The sequence below is a fragment of the Cydia splendana genome, chromosome 25 (assembly GCF_910591565.1).
Source record: "Cydia splendana chromosome 25, ilCydSple1.2, whole genome shotgun sequence".
NCBI lineage: Eukaryota > Metazoa > Arthropoda > Insecta > Lepidoptera > Tortricidae > Cydia > Cydia splendana.
Genome location: NC_085984.1, coordinates 5592901 through 5617429, shown reverse-complemented (window position 1 = coordinate 5617429; position 24529 = coordinate 5592901). Strand labels below are relative to the sequence as shown.

The window sequence follows — 24529 nt, the reverse complement described above, 5'->3', positions numbered from 1 at the left end:
ATCTCACGAACCGTGATAGCTAGACAGTTGAAATTTTCACAGATGATGTATTTCTGTTGCCGCTATAACAACAAATACAAAAAACAGAATAAAATAAAGATTTAAATGGGGCTCCCATACAACAAACGTGATTTTTGACCAAAGTTAAGCAACGTCGGGCGTGGTCAGTACTTGGATGGGTGACCGTTTTTTTTTTGCATTTTTTTTCCGTTTTTTTTTCATTATGGTACGGAACCCGCCCTGCCCGGTTTTTTTTGTTAGCCTACTTTGGTGTCCCACTGCTGGGCAAAGGCCTCCCCTCGTTTTCTCCACTCGACCCTGTCATCGGCATTTTCCCACCATTTGGGGTAGAATGCGTGGATGATGATGAATGATCTAGATATATTAAATATTTATTTACATAAAAGATATATACAGTGGTACTATTAAACTAAATTAATAACTAGCTGAAATCTGAAATTGGCGCTTGAGGCATTGTAACAAGGATGCTGGCAGCATTTCCTCGCTGTGTCGCAATGCTGTTACGTTGTGCGAGGTAGCCGCCAGCTCTTAGTATAGTACAGTTAGATTTATTTAATGTTACTTCAAAATATCTTTAAAATTTGTAACTAAACATGTTTTAGTATTTTTATTGTCATTTCTCATTTCTATCGAGAAAAATACTTTTTACATTAACAAAAGTATAAAACAGGGCTAAAGGTCGATGTATAGTTTCATTCAGTTTCCACAAACCATGGATTTTGGGTCTTATTTTTATAACTGGGGTGACTTTGATCAGGGCTTTACCTTATTAAAAATTTAGATGTAGAGAAGGATTTTTATTTTCTATGTGTCTTGCATTTCAAAATACGGTCATTAATATTTCCGCTTTTACCGGTCAAACTCACCCCTCATCTACTTATTTATAGTTAAATTATCAAAATAAGCGTTTATATAATGTCGAAACTTTTGTTTTCAAGTTTCATTTTTGACAATATTCCTTTTCCTAACAGAAACCGCAATGGTTCCAAACTCTGAAAAATGTCGTGAGTAAAACAAAAGAAACATAAAGACGTCTGCTTACCCATCGTACGATTGTTGATCTTATTTTGCATGGTGTTCATTATTTGTATCGATTGTGTATTTATTTACAGGTTTTGCACGATACTTGAATGATTTCTAAAAAAATTTTTTTTGGATGTGGCTAACGAAACTTTAAATATGTCTAAGTAATTAAATTACGTGGTAGGGTAATTCGCCAGTAACTGGCCACTTTTAGTAACTGGGCACACTAAACCAAAAATGAATTCTATTCACCTATAAATAGAATTCATTTTAATATAAGGTGGCCAGTTATTGAAAGCTGGCCAGTTATTGAAACCTTATATTGAAATAAATTCTGTTTATAGGTGAATAGAATTCATTTTTAGTTTAGGGCGGGGTCAGTTACTAAAAGTGGCCAGTTACTGGCGAATGACCCTATTGTTTTTATTCCGTGATTGTTTGGTTCTTTTATTTTTTAGTTTATTAACTACAAGTTTTGAATCTTCATATTTTATCTGGACTTCTTTAGAATGGATTGGACAAAAAATGTACTATATTACTACTATGGTGAATACATACCGATTCAAAGTTCCTGTGTTTCTAATAGCCCCATCGACTCCTATGTTTCTATTAGCCCCGTAATAAGATTGCACGGGTTATTTTTAAGGTTCCGTTAGTCAAACTAGTGTTATTTAAGTTATTTTATTGATTATTTGAATGTTTTTACTAATCCGTTATTTTTCCACCCACGCCTTCTGTTGCGAACATTGCATGGTATTTAGTTTATTTTTAATTCAATATTGTTTTTTTCTGACACTGAATTTGTCTGACATGTCCAATTAAAGGTGAACAAGGCTTAGTTATGTAAGATTTTCCAGATTTATTTATTTATGTGGATTATGATAGGTAGTCGGACGGAAATTCCTATAAAAATATGACGCGCCTAGGGCCGATACAGACGGACTGCAACCCGACTGCAACTTGTATGGGAACTGCACGCCGACGCACGGTGGGCTGAAAATCGGCCTCCATAGAAATAGAAACCGAAGTCTTAAATTTGAACTTTTTTTTTATTGGAATAGCTTTTGTTAGGTTTTATTATGTTCGAAAATTAATCTTAGCTAATTTGGTTGGAAAAGTAATTAATTATATTTTTTTTTTTCAAAATCTTTGTATGACGCGTATCAGAAAAATCGAGTTTTCTCCGAAAATAAAAAGTTAACCGTAATATCCTGACAGATGATTTTAAAACCAATTATTCTTGATTTTTCCACATAATAAGAATTTTCCTACGGGGTGCACTTTTTTTTTTAAATCGATATATATTTTTTATTTTTTTTATATATTTTTTTTATTTTAATACGGTTATACTCGTTATTTTGACTACAAAAAATGAATTTGAGTTTGATCGAACCAATAACTTACGCGTAGTGAATTTTTGTTCTAAGCAAATGTATGGAGCGTACGAGTAAAACGGATTTTTCTTTTTCAAAAATTAAAGGTATACCGTAATATCCTTGCAGATGATTTAAGTACCAATTATTAAGGATATTTTGACATAACGCGAACTTTTCACCCGTATGCACATATTTAATAAATAATAAAAAACTTATTTGAAATAGCTTTTCTCATTGTTTTAATCAAATAAATAATAAACATACAAGCGTTACAAGTAGAAAATTGAAAATAAAACCATTACATCCTTTACATTATTACCCTTGTATCCTCTTTATTACATTATCTTTGTACTTAATGAAACAGTATTTAACAAATGACACATTGACAACTGATGAGTCTAAAATTAATGATCATTAATGAGGTCCGGTTACAATCGTTAGTAGATACTATGAATGCAGTTTAATCATTAAGGTTTTAATCATTACATACAAAGATTTTGAAAAAAAATTATAATTAATTATTTTGCCAACCAAATTAGCTAAGATTCATTTTGGGACATAATAAAACCTAACAAAAGCTATTTCATTAAAAAAAAGTTCAAATTTAAGACTTTGGTTTCTATTTCTATGGAGGCCGATTTTCAGCCCACCGTGCGACGTTGCAGTTGGCATGCAGTCGGCGTGTAGTTCCCATACAAATTGCAGTCCGTCTGTATCGGCCCTTAGTGGCCCATCCTACTTAGTCAATTCAAAGCCGGTGCAGTTTTAGCTGACATTTTTGTTTTAAGAACAGTATTCTTTTGAAAGCAATCATCATAGAAGTCTTGCATAGCTAACCTTTAATTTAATACTTTAGCTTCGATTCATAAATATTTCATATATACTTAATATATGAAATGTATTATGTATTTAACAGAACGAGACTTAATTTGGCTCCACTACGCATAACATACCTATGAATGTTACATTTGAAAATAGAACTAGTTTTCTTATGTATCAAATGGCTGTTTTACGAAGGCAGTCAAGTAGGCAGTAAAGTCATCATCATCGTAACTCTTCTTGTAAAATTAAGTAAATAAATTAATAATGATGTTATAGGCACGTGAGTGACGTTTTTATATATGACGAATGGCGGTTAAAAGGTTATGCGTATAAAGTACCGTTTTGTTAAAGAATATTTTTAAATATATTTAATGTGTTTGTTAAATAATGTATAAATTCGCTATGTCATTACAATTTCAACCTTATTCGTATAGACGGTGAACTTGAAGTCGCTCACGACGTCCAGCTACGGGTCCGATGTGGACATCGTCAATGAAGATGGGGAGTTGGCTACGGCTTACGAAACGCAGAAGGGCATCAACAGGTTAGTGCAATTCTAACTTTATTTCAGTAGCTGTAGATTCGGAAATCGCTTGAAGACTTAGAATATGAGACACAAGGCAAAGTTAACGTTACTGATATACATTACATACCCCGGGGTTTTTGGTACGGGAATGTTTTACACTACCCAAAAAATAGGTACAAAATGGTCCAACATTTCTAAGCACATTTGGAGATTTGTACCTATTTTTAATTCATAGTTTTGTAACTATTAACAAGCTTTTATTAGGTCGACCTGTATGTAACTATGTAATAAAATCTTGCAAGTTAAATTTGATCCACTTCCCGGTTTCCGATTGAGCTGAAATTTTGCATGCATGTATAAATCGGATGACAAATATTATGATACCATCGAGCTGATCTGATGATGGAGACAGGAGGTGGCCATAGGAACTCTGTGATGAAACAACGCAACCTAATTGTGTTAGGGGTTTTTAGAATTGTTTCGATGAGTATTAGTTGTCTGTCGTAAGAAAAGTACAGTCAGCGATAAAAGCTTGTACCAAAAATGAAATTTTGCCAAAAAGTTATTTTACAATAAACCCCGGGGTATCCTAATATAGAACTTAGACCTAAAATCATTCGTCGTCAATGATGTTGGCAAGTTGGCTATGGTTTTCATCAACAGGTGTGTGACACAATTTCAATTTTATCTCTCTAGCTCTAGAGTTCGAAATCGCTTGAAGACAGGAGGCATTAATCAAATAGTTAGGCGTCACTGCAAAGTGACTGAATATGCATTCGAGAAAATCTTCTCTAACCAGATCCTATATTACATGATAATTAATATAATTATAGCGATAAATATCAGATCATCATTGACTTTTATCATTGGAATGGGTAAAATTATATGTTATTATTCAAACGTTTGAATATTTTATCTGTCTGATGACTATGTGATTTGTGCATCTTATTGCACAAATAAAAGGCCTGCTAATGGTATGTTGGCTTGCTGTTACTACTAAATAATAAGAGTAATAACTCAGCCTATATACGTCCCACTGCTGGACACAGGCCCTCTCTCGCGAGAGGGCTTGGGCTTTAGTCCCCGCGCTAGCCCAATGCGGATTGGGGACTTCACATACACCTTTGAATTTCTTCGCAGATGTATGCAGGTTTGCTCACGATGTTTTCCTTCACCGAAAAGCTAGTGGTAAATATCAAATGATATTTCGTACATAAGTTTCGAAAAACTCATTGGTACGAGCCAGGATTTGAACCCGAGACCTCCGGATTGAAAGTCAGACGGCATATCCACTCGGCCACCACTGCTTGGCAATATGACAATTGGTGAAACTTATTGCAACGATTTAAGTTCTGCTAAAGGTCAGTCGAGTTTTGCTGTTAATATTAACGATTTCTTAAAATTGCAGGCAATTGCAAGAAGAGCTTATGTCCGAGAAGAAGTTCTATTCGGATCACATATCGAAGACGAAGGCCGAGATCGACCGGCTGCGGGAGGAGAATGAGAAATATCAGAAGTAAGTATTAGTTTCATTCATTAGGAATACGGAGTTTAGTGCTTGATTTCAACTGGTATTTGGTCGATTTTTTCTACTCTATGTAGATTTTTATTTTACACACTTTTACTTAGCTTCACGTACGTTAAATTAGAACCACTTCCCGGTGTCAGAGGACCGCAACCAACCAACCACCAACTGCAAACCACGTTAGACGTGTTGCTTCTCTGTCGCACATGTAAATTCTTACGCAAGTGTGACAGGGAGGCAACACGTCGAACGTGGTTCGCGGTAGGCCCTCTGAGCTAATACTTTGGAAAAAGTATTTTCGTAATTTCGATGACAACTAAATATAACAACAAGGTAACATGGAGTTGATCTGATGATTCATACAGAAGGTGTCAATCAACTCCTCGTCTTAACAAGGCAAACACATAGAATTTGCGCTCATTAGAATATTTTCATGGAAACTTAAGTAATATAATATGTATGTTTATCCTATAAATTTTGCATGTATTTATATCCTTTATCTTTCTGGTACATTTTGCTGCATTTGTCACCCTCTTTTCACTCTCCCCTCTCTTCTAGTCAAAGGTTAACTGGAAGAGATCCCTCAAAGGGATAAGTTCGCCTTTGTACTTCTTACTAATTTTATGTTATTTTTAATATGTCTTTTTGTACAATAAAGAGTTTATTACTAATAATTGTGCACAGGACATGAAAAACTAGTCAGTAATAGGGAATATTGCGCAAAACTCTGCGTAGAGGGTGTCACTAGCACAATCACAGGGCCTACCGCGAAAAACGATAATCGAAAGTTCGGTTTCTGCCTCTCTATCACTCTTGCATATTCGATCGATAGAGAGGCAAATAGCGAAATTTCGATTTTCAAGTTTCGCTGTAGGCCACCTGTAAACAAACCGCCTTGATGCATCGATGTCATAGTGAAAACTTGTCAAAAAACTGTTTAAGGCCTCGTATGTATAAGTTACTCTATGTTTAACTATGTGCACTAGTATAATGATTGGTTTTTATTTCTCTTTCAAACGGTTAATTTATTTTCAATTCTTGAAGTTTTTACAAGCTTTTATTTAATTTGCAATGTACCTATGTAAATACATATGTAGTTATGTAACTATGTTTGTACGGGTCAAATCTTGCAAGCTACACTTGACCCATTTTCCGACTTCCAATGAAGTTGAAAATTTGCATACATATGTAAGTTGAGTGGCAATGCAATATTACACGGTACCATGGAGCTGATCTGATGATGGAGACAGGAGGTGGCCATAGGAACTCTGTGATGAAACAACGCAACCTAATTGTGTTAGGGGTTTTTAGAATTGTCTCAATGAGCATTAGTTGTCTGTGGAAGAAAGTACAGTCAGCGATAAAAGCTTGTACCAAAAATGGAATTTTTGCCAAAAATTTAATTTAATTTAATTATTGTTTGTAACGCAGGTTGTTGAGCGTGGAGCTCAGTCAAGAGCCTAAGAATAAGCAGCAAGAATTTGCTCAGAACGAGATCATCAAACTGGCGGCTGAAAGTCTCGCTTTGCAGGTACGATTCTTTGCTCCAAAATGTTGAGTATTATTCATATTGATGACCGGTCTGACCTAGTGGGTAGTAACCCTGCCTGCCGATGGTCCCGGGTTGGAATCCCATATCGTGTTGTGAATCAATCAATGCACATGGTAGATTTCCACGTTACGCCGCCGCGACGTGACACGACGTATAACGACGTCGTATTGTGGGTATGTATAAAAAAAGGGCCAACACACATGTGCCCTTTTTTTATTGGGAGGAAAATCCGTTATGGATACATCCGCACCGCAGGGACAGCGCGGAGGTTATGTCTGACTTTCACCGACTAAAAACCTCCCAGTAGTCCTCCTCGGCGCATTTTGGACGGCTCTGGGATCTCAAATGAACGCGCCAGTGCCGTCCTAGCGCTATGCCCCTTTGTGACCCTCTTTTTTCAGTCGCAGTCCCTAGCTGCGACCGACTCCGACCCCGAGAACCCTTTTTAGTCGCCTTTTACGACAGGCAGGGGATACCGAAGCCGTATTCTTACGCCCAGGCAAAAATAATAGATAGTATAGAGGGGTCCTGTCATTGTAAATTTTGTAGTCACTGTAAATTTACTGCCATCTATCGACACACGACTAAAACTCAAAATGAAAACGTATAAAGTTATCAAAAAATGTATATATATGGATAAATGATTTTATTATTTTTATATCATTTTGATCCATGTTCATTCACTGATGTCTATGTGTTAAAATTGTTAAATATGAAACGGTGTCGTCACGCCATCTAGCCGAGGATAGGCTAAAGGTGTGTGCGCCATCTATTCGAGAATGACTTTTACTTGAATTCCGAGGCACGTTTTTTCCTTACACTTTATTCGTCTTATACGAAGTTACATATGTCTTTGGCCCAGGCTACAGGGCGCATGTGTGTTGGTCCTAACTCTAAGTTCTTTGTGGTAATGAATTATTTTTAAATTATATTTATTTTAAACAGGAGCGTGTAGACAAACTATCAGAGAGCTGCCGCCGCTACAAGAACCAGATCCGTCTGCTCGTCAATAAGTTGCGGGAAGCGGGCATAGAAGACGTCAGCGATATATTGGAAAGCAATGGTAACTATAACTATACTCTGTACCATTAGGTATTTAAATAAAAGTAAACAAAGTCTACCCTCAAATAACTCCTTAAGCCAGTTGAGGGTACATGAAAACATTACATGATCAAATAATGCAGGTTAAAGTCAGGTCGTACATTGACAGATCCAGGAGGTTTTGTATTTGGTTGGTTAATCAATAAATGTTATAACTAGTGATGTGCCGTTCCCGGGAAATTTCCCATATGAAGGGAAAGTAGGGGAACGTTGAAATTGCGCATAGATATACTATTTTATCAACCGACGAAAAAAAAAGGAGGAGGTTCTCAAGTCGACGCGTATATTTTTTTTTTTTTTTTTTTTTTTTTTTTATGTATGACCACGCATAACTTTTTACAGAGATGTTCGATTTTGATAATTATTTTTTTATTGGAAAGGGTATACCCCGAAGTTGGTCCCATATAAATTTGGAAAAAAAAATCCAACCTTAAGGGTAGGAAAATAGGGGATGATTGATTTTTTCACTCACCGATTGTAACGTATGACCACGCATAACCTTTTACAGAGTAGTCGTAATAATAATAAAAAATTGGTAAAAAATCCTACCCTAAGGGTGGGAAAATAGGGGTAATTTATTTATATTACAGAACAAAATAATAGTTAAAGTAGGTTTATTAATATAACAGTTAATAGCTAAAGCAAGGTAGGTAGCTATTTTAAAAGTAATCAAAAATTAAGCATGTAATAATTTGTATAAATTATAGCCACAGAAAATTATAAAATAAAAACTTTTTAACAAAAAAAATAACCGCCGAAAAAAAACTAAAAGGAAATAAAAAAACCGGCACTAACACGAAACGAGTCGACCAACAAAAACAATAGCACACTGAAAAGAAAAAAATAATTATTTTGTCTTCAATAACGCAAGTGAATACCTATAAACTATGTATATACATACTTCTGAAATCAATCACACAAATCTGCGTATTTATATATTTACAATCTGTTATTTTTGGAGTCGGTGCCAGCCTCAAACAAACTTGAGCACCTTAGTGAAGCACCTGCACCGACTCCAAAAATAACAGATTGTAAATATATAAATACGCAGATTTGTGTGATTGATTTCAGAAGTATGTATATACATAGTTTATAGGTATTCACTTGCGTTATTGAAGACAAAATAATTATTTTTTTCTTTTCAGTGTGCTATTGTTTTTGTTGGTCGACTCGTTTCGTGTTAGTGCCGGTTTTTTTATTTCCTTTTTATTATCAGAAATTCAGCCAACACTTAGCATCTCGAACTTTTTTCAAAAACATTATAAACTGTATCTCATCCGCCTACGTAAATTCCTCCCAATTCTTCCCGGGAAATTTCCCATTCTTCCTGGGAATTTTCCCATAGTTGCTGGGAATGATTCCCCGGCCAAAATATTTCTTTTTTTACAATAATACGCCATTATTCAACAAAATCTATACAAATCATCACAGTTTAATCAGGGTCAAAATAAGTTAGGTACTAACAAAGAGAATAGATAGTATTCATCTTATACGAAGTTACATATGTCTTTGGTACTAATAAGAATAGTGGAATTCCGTAAGCTTTTTACCAAGAAACTCTTCTACATACATAGTGTTAAGGACGTGTTCTTGTGAATGTTTTTGCATTACATTATCAATATATCCAATAAAAAAACTGTAGCCATAATTTGTTAGAGATTAAAAAAAAATTGTATCTATTTGTATGGAGAAAATTTCGAAATGGTCTGACTTCGTTAATATTTCGCATTCAGGTACATCGGGGGCTTAAAGTGATGCCATTTTTTTTAAACATCTAAAGTGGCGAATGTTGTCAGCAAATCCACTTTCTAAGTTTATTTTTTAGAAGCCACTTTGCATATAACGGTTTTTGGTTACTTTATTTTACTAAACGCAGTTACTTGTCGTTATAGCTAGCTTTAATTAAAATTGTAATACGTTTAATCTATGTTTCAATATTCCCCTGTTTGGGGAAAATTCCCGGGAACACCTGGAAATTTCCCAGGAATTTCCCATATGGGAATATTCCTTGTTCCCGGGAAATTCCCACGGCACATCACTAGTTATAACTACCCGAAAATGTACCAATTGTTTGTTTACTTTTATTTAAATACCTAAAGATACAGACTATAGTTCCAGTTTTGATTTTTTGAAGATTCTCATTGATTTTAGATCATTCGTCATTAATCCTAATATTGTTTTTAGATGCCGTGGTGCCACAGAACGCCTCTCTTGCTCCCGAGATAGCGCCCGTGTCGCGCAAGAAAGAGAGGGAGTATCTCGGCATGTTCGAGTACAAGATACAGGACGAGCCGAAGATCATTAAGAAACTTATTACAGGTACGCCATGATTGTATACTCTGAACACAGACTACACCACAGACAAGACATCCTCCAGACTGAGCATAGTAGCTCTACCCCCTCTGCCACGCATACGGTAGTTTTACTCCATTTTCGAGTCGAAAGTGTCTTTGTGTGACGTCCGTGTCTTTCAACGGACCAATCACGGCACGGGACCTCGCTCACCTCGTCCCCCGCACCCCCGTATTTTTGGCAGCATCGGTTTCATGAAATAATTGCTCTAAACTCCGTTTAGAGGATTCCGAGTCTATGGACTACATAGACACCGCATTACGAAGCGTTTACAAAGAGCACGAGGTCACCACACATATGTACAATTTTACTTGTAAAATGCTACGAATCCAGCAGCACAATAGAGTTGTATTCTACGCTATTTTATACTATAATAACCCAAGAACATCCTTAAAGCTTAACACATTCAGTGCCGAAATCCGACTATCGGGTATTTTATTCATGATTTCGTTCCCAGGCCGGACGACCCGATAGTCGGGATCGTGGTACTACTGCTTTATATGGCGAAATTGTTGTGGCCTGGCGCGGATGTCTTGTTTGGCTGGGTGGCAGTGAATGTGTTAATAATTATAAATATTTTCGAGTCACGGGCGTAGCCAGGTTTTAGTATCGGGGGGGGGGGGGGGGGGGGGTTCAAGAAAATAAAACGACTAAAAGTACATAAAATAACCCTTACACAAGAAAAATATTAGAGACTAGCTGTGCCCGCGGTTCCGCCTGCGTGGAATTCTGTCTGTGTCAGTAAGCGGCTAATTTCTAATCCTAATTTCTCTCCCTCTCCCCTGGAGGCGGAACAGATAAAGTTGACAGATGGATATGCTAGAGGACAGTAGACCAGATAAAATATTTTAGGTACCACTAAATAAAACTACACTCCAAAATCAATAGTTTTTTTCGCCCTTATTATAATTTTACACGTGATTTTAACGACAGAGTAGGTGTATATCGGACGATACAGTAAGGTATACGCACGCGAGCGAAAGCGAAGCGGCCTGCCTGGCTAGAGCGCCACTCACCGTGGTCTTCTTCAGACTCCTGAGGAAGAGCGCGTGCCGTTTGTAACCTCAATGCGTTGCGAGACTTTCGCGAATGATTCGATTTTTTTCGGGAAGGCATGGAAATGTGTATAAAATGCGAGTCCCAAATCGTTTGACTCCGCAAACGACCAGTGCCGGATTAAGATATTTTGATGCCCTAAGCATTTCTAGACCATGGTGCCCCCTCTCCCTAGGGTCATCAAGATTACATTGAATTTTTTTGGTAAATTGAGTGACGTTCATTGCCGCATTACAGCTGAGAATGGAAATCAGTCATATCATTTTATCACGAAAATTGACAGTGCCGTAGCAGTAACTTTGCAACAGAGTACCTAATGCTGCTGTAGTCGCCATATCTTAGAATGTAATTGAAAACGCGAGCGAAGCGAGCGCGAAAATTTTTCGATATAAAAACGCAATTTGATAGACAGTTGTACATTTTTACTTTTTAGTATGGAAATCAGTCACATAATTTTATCACGAAAATTGACAGTGCTGCAGCAGTAACGTAGCAACAGAGTAATGCTGCTGCAGTCGCCACCCGAAAGTCACCTTTGTCATATCTTAGAAAGTACATAATTGAAAACGCGAGCGAAGCGAGCGCGAAAATTTTTCGATATAAAAAACGCAATTTGATAGACAGTTGTACATTTTTACTTTTAGTATGGAAATCAGTCGCATAATTTTATCACGAAAATTGACAGTGCTGCAGCAGTAACGTAGCAACAGAGTAATGCTGCTGCAGTCGCCACCCGAAAGTCACCTTTGTCATCTTAGAAAGTAATTGAAAACGCGAGCGAAGCGAGCGCGAAAATTTTTCGATATAAAAAACGCAATTTGATAGACAGTTGTACATTTTTACTTTTAGTATGGAAATCAGTCACATCATTTTATCACGAAAATTGACAGTGCTGCAGCAGTAACGTAGCAACAGAGTAATGCTGCTGCAGTCGCCACCCGAATGTCACCTTTGTCATATCTTAGAAAGTAATTGAAAACGCGAGCGAAGCGAGCGCGAAAATTTATCGATATAAAAAACGCAATTTGATAAGACAGTTTTACATTTTTACTTTTAGTATGGAAATCAGACACATCATTTTATCACGAAAATTGACAGTGCTGCAGCAGTAACATTGCAACAGAATAATGCTGCTGCAGTCGCCACCCGAATGTCACCTTTATCATATCTTAGACAGTAATTGATGCGATCCGATAATCGACGATGGCGGAGAAATCCAAAATCCAAACCACCGTATACTATAGGTAATAGTTAGTAATCAATGAAATATGCCGCACGCCTGTTCTTATTTTAATTCTATGAATGTTAATATTCTGAACTTTTCGGGGGGGGGTTTGAACCCCCAATCCCCCCCCCCCCCTGGCTACGCCCGTGACTCGAGTAGTGGTCCTGATTGTGGGCGCAACTGAAATAAGCGGTCGGTCTGCCGTACTAAATTTGTACGGGAGAGCATATGTGTGGTGACCTCGATTGACTTATGTGCGTCTGGTAGTTGGGGTGATCTGTCTGTGACAACTAGTAGTTCGCCCGTAACACAGACCTGGCGATGTCACGATAATATATCGTCGGCTGAGAATACGTTTGTGCCTTATTAATTTTAGAGAAAATGGCTTTTTAATGATGTATTGTTATTATTTTATCTTGTATGTAAATTCAATGTTGACGTGTAATAAGTGCCCTTGTGGCCTATTTGCTGAATAAATGTTGAAGTTGAAGTTGACATTCCAAAAATAGTAAAATATGCTATAATTGACATCATATAGATCAGCCGGTGGCCCGCGCGAGCGATATGGCCCTCAAGTAAAAAAAGTTTGGAGACCCCTGAATAATGGGTCAAGTGTTCTGATATATTTGACCAGTTTCTATTTGATGCTGAATGTATGTACAGTCGCCATCAGATATATCGGAGCGGCCAAGGTGTTCACAATATCGGAACACGCACTCTAACGCCCTGACAATAGAGGCGTGTTCAGATATTTGTGAGCACCTTGGCCGCTCCGATATATCTGATGGCGACTGTACATACAGTCAGCAGCAGAAGTTGCTAGGCGGGCGAGGTGTACAAAATTACCTTGACGCGCTCTTATTCTTTTAACACTAAAGTCGCGTCAAGATCAATTTGAACACCTGGCCCGCTTAGCAACTATTGCTGCTGACTGTACGTGTCTCATTAAATGTGTTTATTTTTAAACCCGAATCGAATATAAGTTTTCTCTTTCCGTAGATTTGAAGCCGCGAACAGCCGTCACCCTCCTCCCCGGCCTCCCGGCCTACATCATCTTCATGATGCTGCGCCACATGGACCACGTCGACGACGAGCCTAAGATGCATCAGCTGCTGAAGGCAGTCAGGATTGGAGTCAAGAAGACGCTCAGGAAACGCGTTGATAGCGTGGAGTACAGCGCGCTGTGGCTTGCTAATATGCTACGGTAAGTAATAGTTATAATGTCTTGTTGTGTCTTCTATGCAATACCCAGAATACCTAGGTCTTGATTCAGCAGTGGTAAAAAACACTTAGCAAGAATTCTCAAGAATACAGCGCCCAGTTTCTTAAATAATACCTACATAAGGCACACTCTCATGCGCTGGCTGGGTCGCCATGTAAGGATGAAAGTACGAGATGGAAATAAAACACTTATAGCGAAAGCTTTCTTTACAATACAGCGCGCAAATGTGGTGTGGTAGTGACTCAGAACCAACAGAACGCAAAGCAAAGCATGAAAATACTCAAGAGGCTCGAAAACAGCACATTATTGTTAATAGCAGCATGTTCACGCGCTGGCGGTGTCGCCATGTAAAGATGAATAAGGGATTACTAAACTAGTCTTTTCTCTCTCTTTTTCTTGCAGATCTATGTTTTATGAGTAGTATATTATACATTTATCATAAATCAAATTGACGCACATGGCGAAACAATTATCTCAGCTATTTATGAAAATAAAAATTAAATAAAACTAACTATGCCATTTAGTTTCCTTAAATGTACTTAGCCATACATCGGGACTTTTAAAAAACAACCTGTATAGTAGTGTGACTACTTAAAAAAACAAATCAAAATATTCAATAAAAAAAATATCGTTATTTTGATCGCCACTAATCTATCCATTCTTCCACAGACTCCTAAACAACCTCCGCCAGTACAGCGGCGACGCCGTGTACCAGAAAGAGAACACCCCTCGTCAGAACCAGCAGTGTCTTCGTATCTTCGACCTGTCGGAATACCGCCAGCTCCTCAGCGATACTGCTGTACAGATCTACCAAGGTACGTCATCACTAACCCCTGGAGTCCGTGTACCAGAAAGAGAACACCCCTCGTCAGAACCAGCAGTGTCTTCGTATCTTCGACCTGTCGGAATACCGCCAGCTCCTGAGCGATACCGCTGTGCAGGTCTACCAAGGTACGTCATCACTAACCCCTGGAGTCTGTGTACCAGAAAGAGAACACCCCTCGTCAGAACCAGCAGTGTCTTTGTATCTTCGACCTGTCGGAATACCGCCAACTCCTCAGCGATACCGCCGTGCAGATCTACCAAGGTACGTTATCACTAACCCCTGGAGTCCGTGTACCAAAAATAGAACACCCCTCGTCAAAACCAGCAGTGTCTTCGTATCTTCGACCTGTCGGAATACCGCCAACTCCTCAGCGATACCGCCGTGCAGATCTACCAAGGTACGTTATCACTAACCCTTGGAGTCCGTGTACCAAAAATAGAACACCCCTCGTCAGAACCAGCAGTGTCTTCGTATCTTCGACCTGTCGGAATACCGCCAGCTCCTGAGCGATACCGCTGTGCAGATCTACCAAGGTACACTGGTACATCATCACTATCATCAGCAATCCTCTGCAGCATTCTTGGTTACATTCTAAAAGAGTTCGAGTTCCACTTTTGGGGACATAATTCCAAGAATTGGCACAGGCAACCTTCCAATGACGATTTTGCAAATATGTACTTACACGACAAAGATCACTCAGCATCACGTACAGTCTGCAGCAGAAGTTTCTAAGCGGGCCAGGTGTTCAAAATTATCTTGACGCGAATTTATTGATAGGAGAATAAGAGCGTGTCAAGGTAATTTTGAACACCTCGCCCGCTTAGCAACTTCTGCAGCTGACTGTACTTTTGCGATCCTTATAAGGGCCACTTGCACCATTCACTAACCCAGGGTTAACTGGTTAAACTATGGAGTTACCATGGTTACCAGTACAATTTGACACTTGGTTAACGGTTTAACCGATTAACCCCGGGTTAGTGGAATGGTGCAAGTGGGCCGAATAGTGATCCGTGAGGATTCTCCTGAATATTTAATATGTTGACAGGTGTGATCACACTGCTGGAGAGACAGGTGGAGCGGCTGATCGTGGGCGCCATACTGGAATACGAGGAGATCAGGTTCTTGTTTTAATATTTACTTAGGGTATACTTAATAAATTTGTAGAGTTAGATCAAGAAAAGTCTGTAGCGAACTTGATAGCCCACGCAGTGCATGTGTTATTTAAAACGTCAAACTTCTATGAAATTATGACGTATAAATAACACTTGCACCGCGTGGGCTATCAAAATCGCTGCAGACTTTTCTTGGTCTAACTCTATTACTGCATGCCATCAAAACAGCCAACTATTTAGAGTTAGAACCAGACAAGTCTGCAACGATTTTGATAGCACACGCAGTGCAAGTGTTATCTATACGTCATAATTTCATAGAAGTTTGATATAACACTTGCACTGCGTGTGCTATCAAAATCGTTGCAGACTTGTCTTGGTCTAACTCTAACTAGATTTTGTTTCATATCATCTTCTGACAGGTTTGGCTTAATCACATTACTACATTGTTATAATTTTGTAACATCTAAAATATAAATATGTTTATTTATTTCTGATAATTACTTATATATCATTAATACTTTAAATTTATTTATGTTACTATTGATATAATTGTTTTTTTTTTTGTAATTTAAAGTATTTTTTAATATATATTAGCGTGGATATAATATTTAGACCATAGTTAATTAGCATTTATGTTGGATTACTATGTTTTTGCATGCTTATTCAAATATACCAGTACACACGACAACACCACTGATGAAAATGTGCCAGCACCGTACGTATCTGTATTTATAAATGAGTCGCTTAACTTCAAACTCGGGTAAATCCATCTGTCAGATTATGCGATTTTGGCGTTAAGAAAAGGTAATAGGGTAGATATTTGCTGAGAGGGTCGAATGGATTTACCCGAGTTTGAAGTTAAGCGACACAAATATGTTAATTTAAGTTCAATATGTGTAGTATATAACGATAGACATACATAGTTATAGTTACCATAAAAGATGTATCGTCGTAGAGTGACATAGATACAATTTGATAACGTTTAAAATACTGGGTATAAGGCCCGAGATACACTTGTAAGTTTTACTTACGTAAGTAGGGACAAAGCTATTTGTTAGAATGAGATAACAATATTCATCTCTCATTCTGTAGTATAGCTGTGTCCCTACTTACGTAAGTAAAACTTACAAGTGTATCTTGGGCCTTACGTTTCAAATAATAACTTTTGACCTTCTTTTTGCATTGTTTCCTGACTAGACTCATTACAAGTATTGAGCGCAAACGAAGTTTATACCTACCCATCACATTCTATGTTTTGTGCCGATTTAAGATGCGAACACCAAATAAACGTGCCGTTCTCAACCAAAAGGGTACTTGTTGTCGGTAAGGCCATTAATTCTCTTTGGTAAGGCCATTAATTCTCTTTGGTAAGGCGCTATTTCCATATATTCCATAGCGAGCTTTACTGCATGTCTTGCGGCCGGAAGTTTAAAAGAAAACTCGGTTTCTCAAGTCACGTTCGAGCCCATGTACGTCAGGCTTTACTCAATACCTGATACTGATTTGTCCGGGTGGCGCCGTCGACGGGTACGTCTGGGAGGACATCATTATCATTTCCATATAGCTTCAATGGGGTTGGCAACTGTCAAAGGTTTGCATAGAAGGCGTCATCATAGATTGCCCCTTTTTCTATGAGACTTGGCTTAAAGGGCTGGCATCCAGGGCATAAAATTCCATTAAAAAAACAAATATTTGACAACAATTCTAGGGATGATAGGGCAAGCTATGCTGGCGCCATCTGCTGCATCAACCTTATCGACAATTGACAATGTGGTACCTTTTGGTCGAAAACGCCACAAATGCTCTTGCCGGGTTCAAATTGTCCAAATTTGAATATAGTTTTTGTGTAACACTGTCCCCAAAATAGGGTTAGACTAAGAAAAATCTGCAGAGATTTTGACAGCACACGCGTGCAGGTGTTATTTTAAACGTCAAACTTCTATGAAATTATGACGTATAAATCACCCTAAAGACCTACTGTCACTACAAAACCATTCAACTCTGGAGAGAAACAACAGGTTTGAACCATTCCAAAGCGCTTATCAAGGCCTTCAGCAAAAAGGCGTCCTCGAACGCCTTAGCGCTGTCTAGGAACCAACTGCGCAACTTGGTAAGGGTGCTTACCGGGCATTGCGGCCTAAATAAGCACATGCACACTATGGGGAAACGTGACATAGGGCGGTGCAGACTCTGCATGGAGGCAGAGGAGACGCCCTTGCACATCCTCACAGAGTGCCCTGGCCTAATGCGTACTCGTGACTTAATCCTGGGCGGACATATATTGCACCCGGAGGAGTTAAAGTCTCTCGAGATCAAAAAGATCCTGCAGCTGTTTGAAGTTGCAGGTTTGGATCGAGAGTTGTAGTAGGTGGTCCCAGTGATACATAGGCTTCGGAGCCTTATATAGCCCCTAACACGAAGAAGAAGAATTCTATTTACTGATGGAATCCATAATTTCCAGCGGTCTGTCGGGCCCTGCGCGCGCGCCGCCGTCGCCGCCCGGCGCGGGCCCGGCGCGCCTCAAGCAGGAGCTGAGCGCCGCGCACGACCACCTGCACACGTACCACGTGGACGCCTGTCTGCGCGTCATGATCTTCAAACAGGTACATACCATTCACGTGTGGTCTAATGTTTCACTGTAATAAACAGGTATTTGCAAAGGCACCTTTCAATCGTACATTACGATATTTACGATACAAAAAATAATGTCATCAACGGGTGGACGAAACGTGAGAGTATAAAGTGTTATATTACGATTTCGGGGTTGGTCCCATAGTAAAAGTTGCTCAGTATCAAAACCTCCCTGTCAACGGGAGTGCACTTATTTTTTGGCCACCCTGTATAAATTGCGCTAATAAAATGCGCAATCTAGAATTAATATACCCAAGCAATCGCGCTTCTGGACAATCTTGGTGCACCTTTACACGACCGTTATTCAACCTGTATAACTAATAAACGATTATAACTTTAATAATCAAACTGTTTTTTTTTTGCAGTTGTTCTACTACATCTGCGCGTACAGTCTGAATCAGCTCCTTTTGCGTAAAGACCTGTGCTGCTGGGCCAAGGGTCTGCAGATCCGGTACAACATCTCCCACCTGGAGAACTGGATCAAGGAGCAGCTCGCTGAATACGGACAGAAGAGCGTAAGTAACTACATCAGCACCTACAGCCTCAACTAAAGACCTGTGCTGCTGGGCCAAGGGTCTGCAGATCCGGTACAACATCTCCCACCTGGAGAACTGGATCAAGGAGCAGCTAGCTGAATACGAACAGAAGAGCGTAAGTAACTACATCAGCACCTACAGCCTCAACTAAAGACCTGTGCTGCTGGGCCAAGGGTCTGCAGATCCGGTACAACATCTCCCACCTGGAGAACTGGATCAAGGAGCAGCTCGCTGAATACGGACAGAAGAGCGTAAGTAACTACATCAGCACCTACAGCCTCAACTAAAGACCTGTGCTGCTGGGCCAAGGGTCTGTAGATCCGGTACAACATCTCCCACCTGGAGAACTGGATCAAGGAGCAGCTAGCTGAATACGGACAGAAGAGCGTAAGTAACTACATCAGCACCTACAGCCTCAACTAAAGACCTGTGCTGCTGGGCCAAGGGTCTGTAGATCCGGTACAACATCTCCCACCTGGAGAACTGGATCAAGGAGCAGCTAGCTGAATACGGACAGAAGAGCGTAAGTCCATCATCATAAAAAAAATAAGTAGGTAAAATCTGACCTTAACTCGTTGTTCCACAAGTCACAACGCTACGTTGACGAGGCGAGAGGCTTTTCGTGTATACCACACATTTAGTTGCGCTTTTTTTAATAATTTGTGATACTTGGTCAAGCAAAGCAAATCTTGTCAGTAGCAAAAGGCAGCAAATTTGAAAAATCGCGGGCTAGCAACACTGTTTTCGAGTAATTCCAAAATCGCGTGTCATCTGTGTTTTATCTGTGGAATGTAGTTCGTGAATGAGAGCCATCATCTTGTTTGTTTACATTCTGAATCGTTGCTATTTCAAGAGAAATTTCTGTTGTCACCATTAAATACCAATATATTAAACAAGATTGTACATGAACTTAAGCAAAGTCAAGGTGTCTACAATAGTATGCCTAAGTAAATGTTTGAAAAATTTGAGGTTATGTTAATTACATGTTTTGGTTCGATGTACATTGCTGCTTTTCTTAGCGCAATACTGCTCTTTGAGTGTTGCCCTACTGCACTTTGCTGTACATTGCTACTGACACACTTTGCTTGACAGACTATACTTAGGCTCGGTTGCACCAAACCGTCTGTCACCATCGTTCGCTAAATGTTATTACGTGGAAAGATTCATAGTTCTCTGATGAGTGACGATCGGTCCGTCAATGTGTTCGGGTGTAACCGGTATAATTTGGTTGACTGTTTTTAATTTTTAAATTTGATTTGTATCATATGGTTATATCTACAGGTGGATGAGATCCTAAGCGTCTTGAAGCCTATCACACAAGCTGTCCAGCTGCTGCAAGCAAGGAAATCCCTCGCCGACGTTCAGAGCACCGTCGACATGTGCTCTAATCTCACCGCCATGCAAGTCTGCAAGGTATGTCATGTTCTTAAGTGTTAAAGTACCACGCAAAACAGCCGTAACTGTTACTCGAAAACTAAAGTGCATCCTTGTTTTAGGGCTTGTGCACAAATCACGCGAGGTCAGGGGTCGGAAACCGGTATTTGCTCCATACAAAAATACCGGTATTATTACGTTCGTTTTCGTTCTTTGGTTTATTATTTCATTTGTAATGGGAAAACTTAATAATACGAAGTTGTTACCTAAATACATGATTCAGTCCTACGTACAGAGCATAAAATAATTCAAAATATTGGGGTATTTCGGGGTTTTTATAAAATACCGGTTCCGAGCCCTGCGCGAGGTTCTATAGCGAAAAAATAACGAAAAAATCACGACAGATCACGTTGGGGAGGGGGGTATAAGGAGGGGCTCAAAAGTAGCCGAAAACACCTCCCGTGATTTGTGCACAACCCCTTATTATGTAAACAAACGTGACGTCGAGAAGTGTCATTCCAACAATACGATTCATAGACAATCTAGACATCGTAATGTCAGATGATTTTGAGGTGATCCGTTCGTTAAGGGGCCCACTGGAATCGGCCTGTCAGTTAGAACAAAAAGTTGACATTTCCGACCAACTGACAGGCAGATACCATCCGGCGGACTGTTAATCAGTGGGCCCCTTTACTGCGATTATTGATGAAAATCTTATTAGAAATGATATTTTTCAAATGGTTATTTGGCTGATTTCAATACTTTGTGAGTGGTTTTAAGTATACAACAACATTTTAAGTGATGATTATTGTGTAACACCACAGAAAAGTGTGATAATATGTCCGAGAAGTGTTTGTTTACATGATAGGACAAGTAATGATGAATACACTTTAGATCAGTTGTTTGCCGTATTCTCGCGCATTGGAACTGATTTTCCTATGAATGGGTGTTACACAATGAGGGTTTCCGCGATCGAGATTTTCACTAGATGGCAGTACCGTGACGAGAGGTCTTTTTGACAGCTGCTGTCAAAATCCACCAATAAAAAAACATGGTTAAACATGATCTCTCGCCACGGTGCTGCCATCTAGTGACAAACTCGATCGCGGAAACCCTCATTATCATTATACACGGCGCTGAAATTGTAAACAGACGAAAATAAAAGTAAAATGTAAAATAGTTGCCGTATGACAACCACAGATGTGTATTAATTGTATGTTTTCAGATCCTAAATATGTACACCCCCGCCGAAGACTACGAGGTGAAGGTGACACGAGAGTTCATCCACGAGATACAGAAGAAGATGCAGGAGAAGGCTGGACCCAACGCGGACAAGGAACCGGTAACTGTCTATTCTATACTAACCTCGTGCCGCCCAATGTACATTAGGATGTACACTCAGTTTCGATGGAATGTCAACCTTAATTAAAAACAGTAGGTAGCATTTCATTTGTCTCGTAAATTATTCGAACAAATGAAATTCAACCTAATTAAAAATACAAGATTCTAGCTTCCTTGGCTATAATTTTGTATGGTGGGCGGCACGAGGAGAGAGAGGAGGCCCCTCTCTCTCCTCGTGCCGCCCACCATACCATACAAATGAAAAATCCAGAATTTGCCACTGAAATTTGAACCTTTAGTGCTGGGAATAGAGTTGATTTTGGTTTTGTTTGAAAATTGAACGAAACAAAACAAATGCGACTCTGTTCCAATTGAATATGATTTAAATTTCATCGAACTGAATAAATACTATATATAGCTAGGACTTTGGGCCTTAGGAGGATACCCCGTTTTTTTTTCAGATTACACATTTTATAACCTCAAAAGTAGTGGTAACTTTGCACTGAATTAAAGTGTCGTTTACGTATTATTGTACCACAATATTAGCTTACACTTCTTAACTTACACCAACTATAAGACAGTTTGAACAATAGGGTATTTGACTACTAGTCAAATCAGTTTCTTTTTTCGAACTGTCAAAACGATTTACTACTATGGAATTTATATGAAACACTAGAATGTGACGTCACAATCAAATTACCTACTCTTTATAGTTTTATACGGGTTTTAAAATACTGCTGTCTACGTTTTTCTACTAATCTTCTGGTGCTTTATATCATGCATGGTGAAAAATAATTTATTTTAAATACAGTCAAATACCCTATTAGGGATACGACAGTACATTACGATACAAGTGCAATAATTAGGAAATTCGCAACGAGTGGCGATAAATTAAAACACCACCGAAGGGTTTTATAAATTGACACAAGTTGCGAATTACCTATTCGCACATGTACAAAGTTTTACAGTACATATATCGCCGCTATACTTACTCAACCTCGTATCTGCAACACTCATTTGATGACAAAAACACCCGTATTCCGAATGAAATAAAAGCGACATTTCCATCAAATGATTGTTGCAGATATGAGGTTGAGTAAGTATAGCGACGATATGGTCCTTTAAGTTTTCGACATAGTTACGTAATGTGCTAATTATCGCACCAGTGCGGTAAAGTAGCACCAAATGTACTGTAAATTAACTAACTGCGCTATTTTAAATTTAGATTGTTTTTTCTATAATTTTTTTTTTTCGTTGTAGAACACTCATTGAAACACTATTTATTTTACAGCAAAACCTCCTGATGGACTCGAAGATGATCTTCTCGGTGCAATTCCCGTTCAACCCGTCCTCCATCCGGCTGGAGGACATCGAGCTGCCCGAAGTGCTGGGGCTGGAGGGGCTGCTCACCAAGATATAAACGGGTTAACTGTCATCTGTCATATAACTAGCCCAAAGGCCTTTATAAAGGTTTTTTTACAGCAAAACCCGATGGCCTTCATAAAGGCTTTTTTACAGCAAAACCCGATGGACTTGATCATGATCTTAGTTCATGGTCACTAAGATATAAACGGGTTAACGTCATTATTAGCCCAGAGGCCTTTATAAAGGCATTTTCCAGCAAAACCTGATGGACTCGAAGATGATCTTCTCAGTGCAGTTCCCGTTCAACCCGTCCTCCATCCGGCTGGAGGACATCGAGCTGCCCGAGGTGCTGGGGCTGGACGGGCTGCTCACCAAGATATAAACGGGTTAACAGGCATTATCCTCGTTAGACCCAGCATATAAAGCTTTCATATTTTTAATTTGAACCTTATTATATAAGTAAATTGGAACGAATTTCGTTTTTATGTAATGTACATTTAGTCTCAGGAGGTTAAAACTAGCCCAAAGGCCTATAAAGGCTTTTTTACAGCAAACCCCAATGGACTTGAACATGATCTTAGTTCATGCTCATTAAGATATAAACGGGTTCACGTCATTATAACTAGCCCTTTTTTACAGCAAAACCCAATGGACATTAACATGATCTTTAGTCCATGCTCACCAAGATATAAACGGGTTAACTGTCATATAACTAGCCCAGAGGCCTTTAAAAAGGCTTTATATAGCAAAACCCAATGGACATTAACATGATCTTTAGTCCATGCTCACCAAGATATATACGGGTTCACGTCATTATAACTAGCCCAGAGGCCTTTAAAAAGGCTTTATATAGCAAAACCCAATGGACATTAACATGATCTTTAGTCCATGCTCACCAAGATATAAACGGGTTCACGTCATTATAACTAGCCCAGAGGCCTTTATAAGGCTTTATATAGCAAAACCCAATGGACATGAACATGATCTTTAGTCCATGCTCACCAAGATATAAACGGGTTAACTGTCATATAACTAGCCCAGAGGCCTTTATAAGGCTTTATATAGCAAAACCCAATGGACATTAACATGATCTTTAGTCCATGCTCACCAAGATATAAACGGGTTCACGTCATTATAACTAGCCCAGAGGCCTTTATAAGGCTTTATATAGCAAAACCCAATGGACATGAACATGATCTTTAGTCCATGCTCACCAAGATATAAACGGGTTCACGTCATTATAACTAGCCCAGAGGCCTTTATAAGGCTTTATATAGCAAAACCCAATGGACTTGAACATGATCTTTAGTCCATGCTCACCAAGATAAAAGGGTTAACTGTTATATTTGCTACCAGCGACTCGCCCCGGCTTCGCACGGGTTACACATAACCTCAACAAATTATACACCTAAATCTTCCTCAAGAATCACTCTAGTGATAGGTGGAAACCGCATGAAAATCCCTTCAGTAGTTTTTGAGTTTATCGCGAACATACATACACACAGACAGACGCGACGGGGGACTTTGAGAATATTCTAGATAT

At 39.0% G+C, this 24529-nt stretch overlaps 1 protein-coding gene across 1 annotated transcript in view; it reads left to right on the top strand.

Annotated features, from left to right (window-relative positions):
- The window catches only part of LOC134802849 (unconventional myosin-Va), a 68832-nt gene extending 45600 nt beyond the window's left edge, over window positions 1-23232 (top strand). Inside the window, exons 30-44 of the mRNA XM_063775586.1 lie at window positions 993-1025; window positions 3677-3786; window positions 5177-5284; window positions 6725-6824; window positions 7791-7908; window positions 10131-10265; window positions 13579-13783; window positions 14471-14616; window positions 15673-15745; window positions 18201-18342; window positions 18736-18885; window positions 20188-20319; window positions 21506-21622; window positions 22913-23091; window positions 23128-23232. Of these exons, the coding sequence (XP_063631656.1) occupies window positions 993-1025; window positions 3677-3786; window positions 5177-5284; window positions 6725-6824; window positions 7791-7908; window positions 10131-10265; window positions 13579-13783; window positions 14471-14616; window positions 15673-15745; window positions 18201-18342; window positions 18736-18885; window positions 20188-20319; window positions 21506-21622; window positions 22913-23041 (1698 nt within the window). The 3' untranslated portion in view covers window positions 23042-23091; window positions 23128-23232. The remainder of the gene's footprint in view (window positions 1-992; window positions 1026-3676; window positions 3787-5176; window positions 5285-6724; window positions 6825-7790; window positions 7909-10130; window positions 10266-13578; window positions 13784-14470; window positions 14617-15672; window positions 15746-18200; window positions 18343-18735; window positions 18886-20187; window positions 20320-21505; window positions 21623-22912; window positions 23092-23127) is intronic.
- The last annotated feature ends 1297 nt before the right edge of the window (window positions 23233-24529 follow it).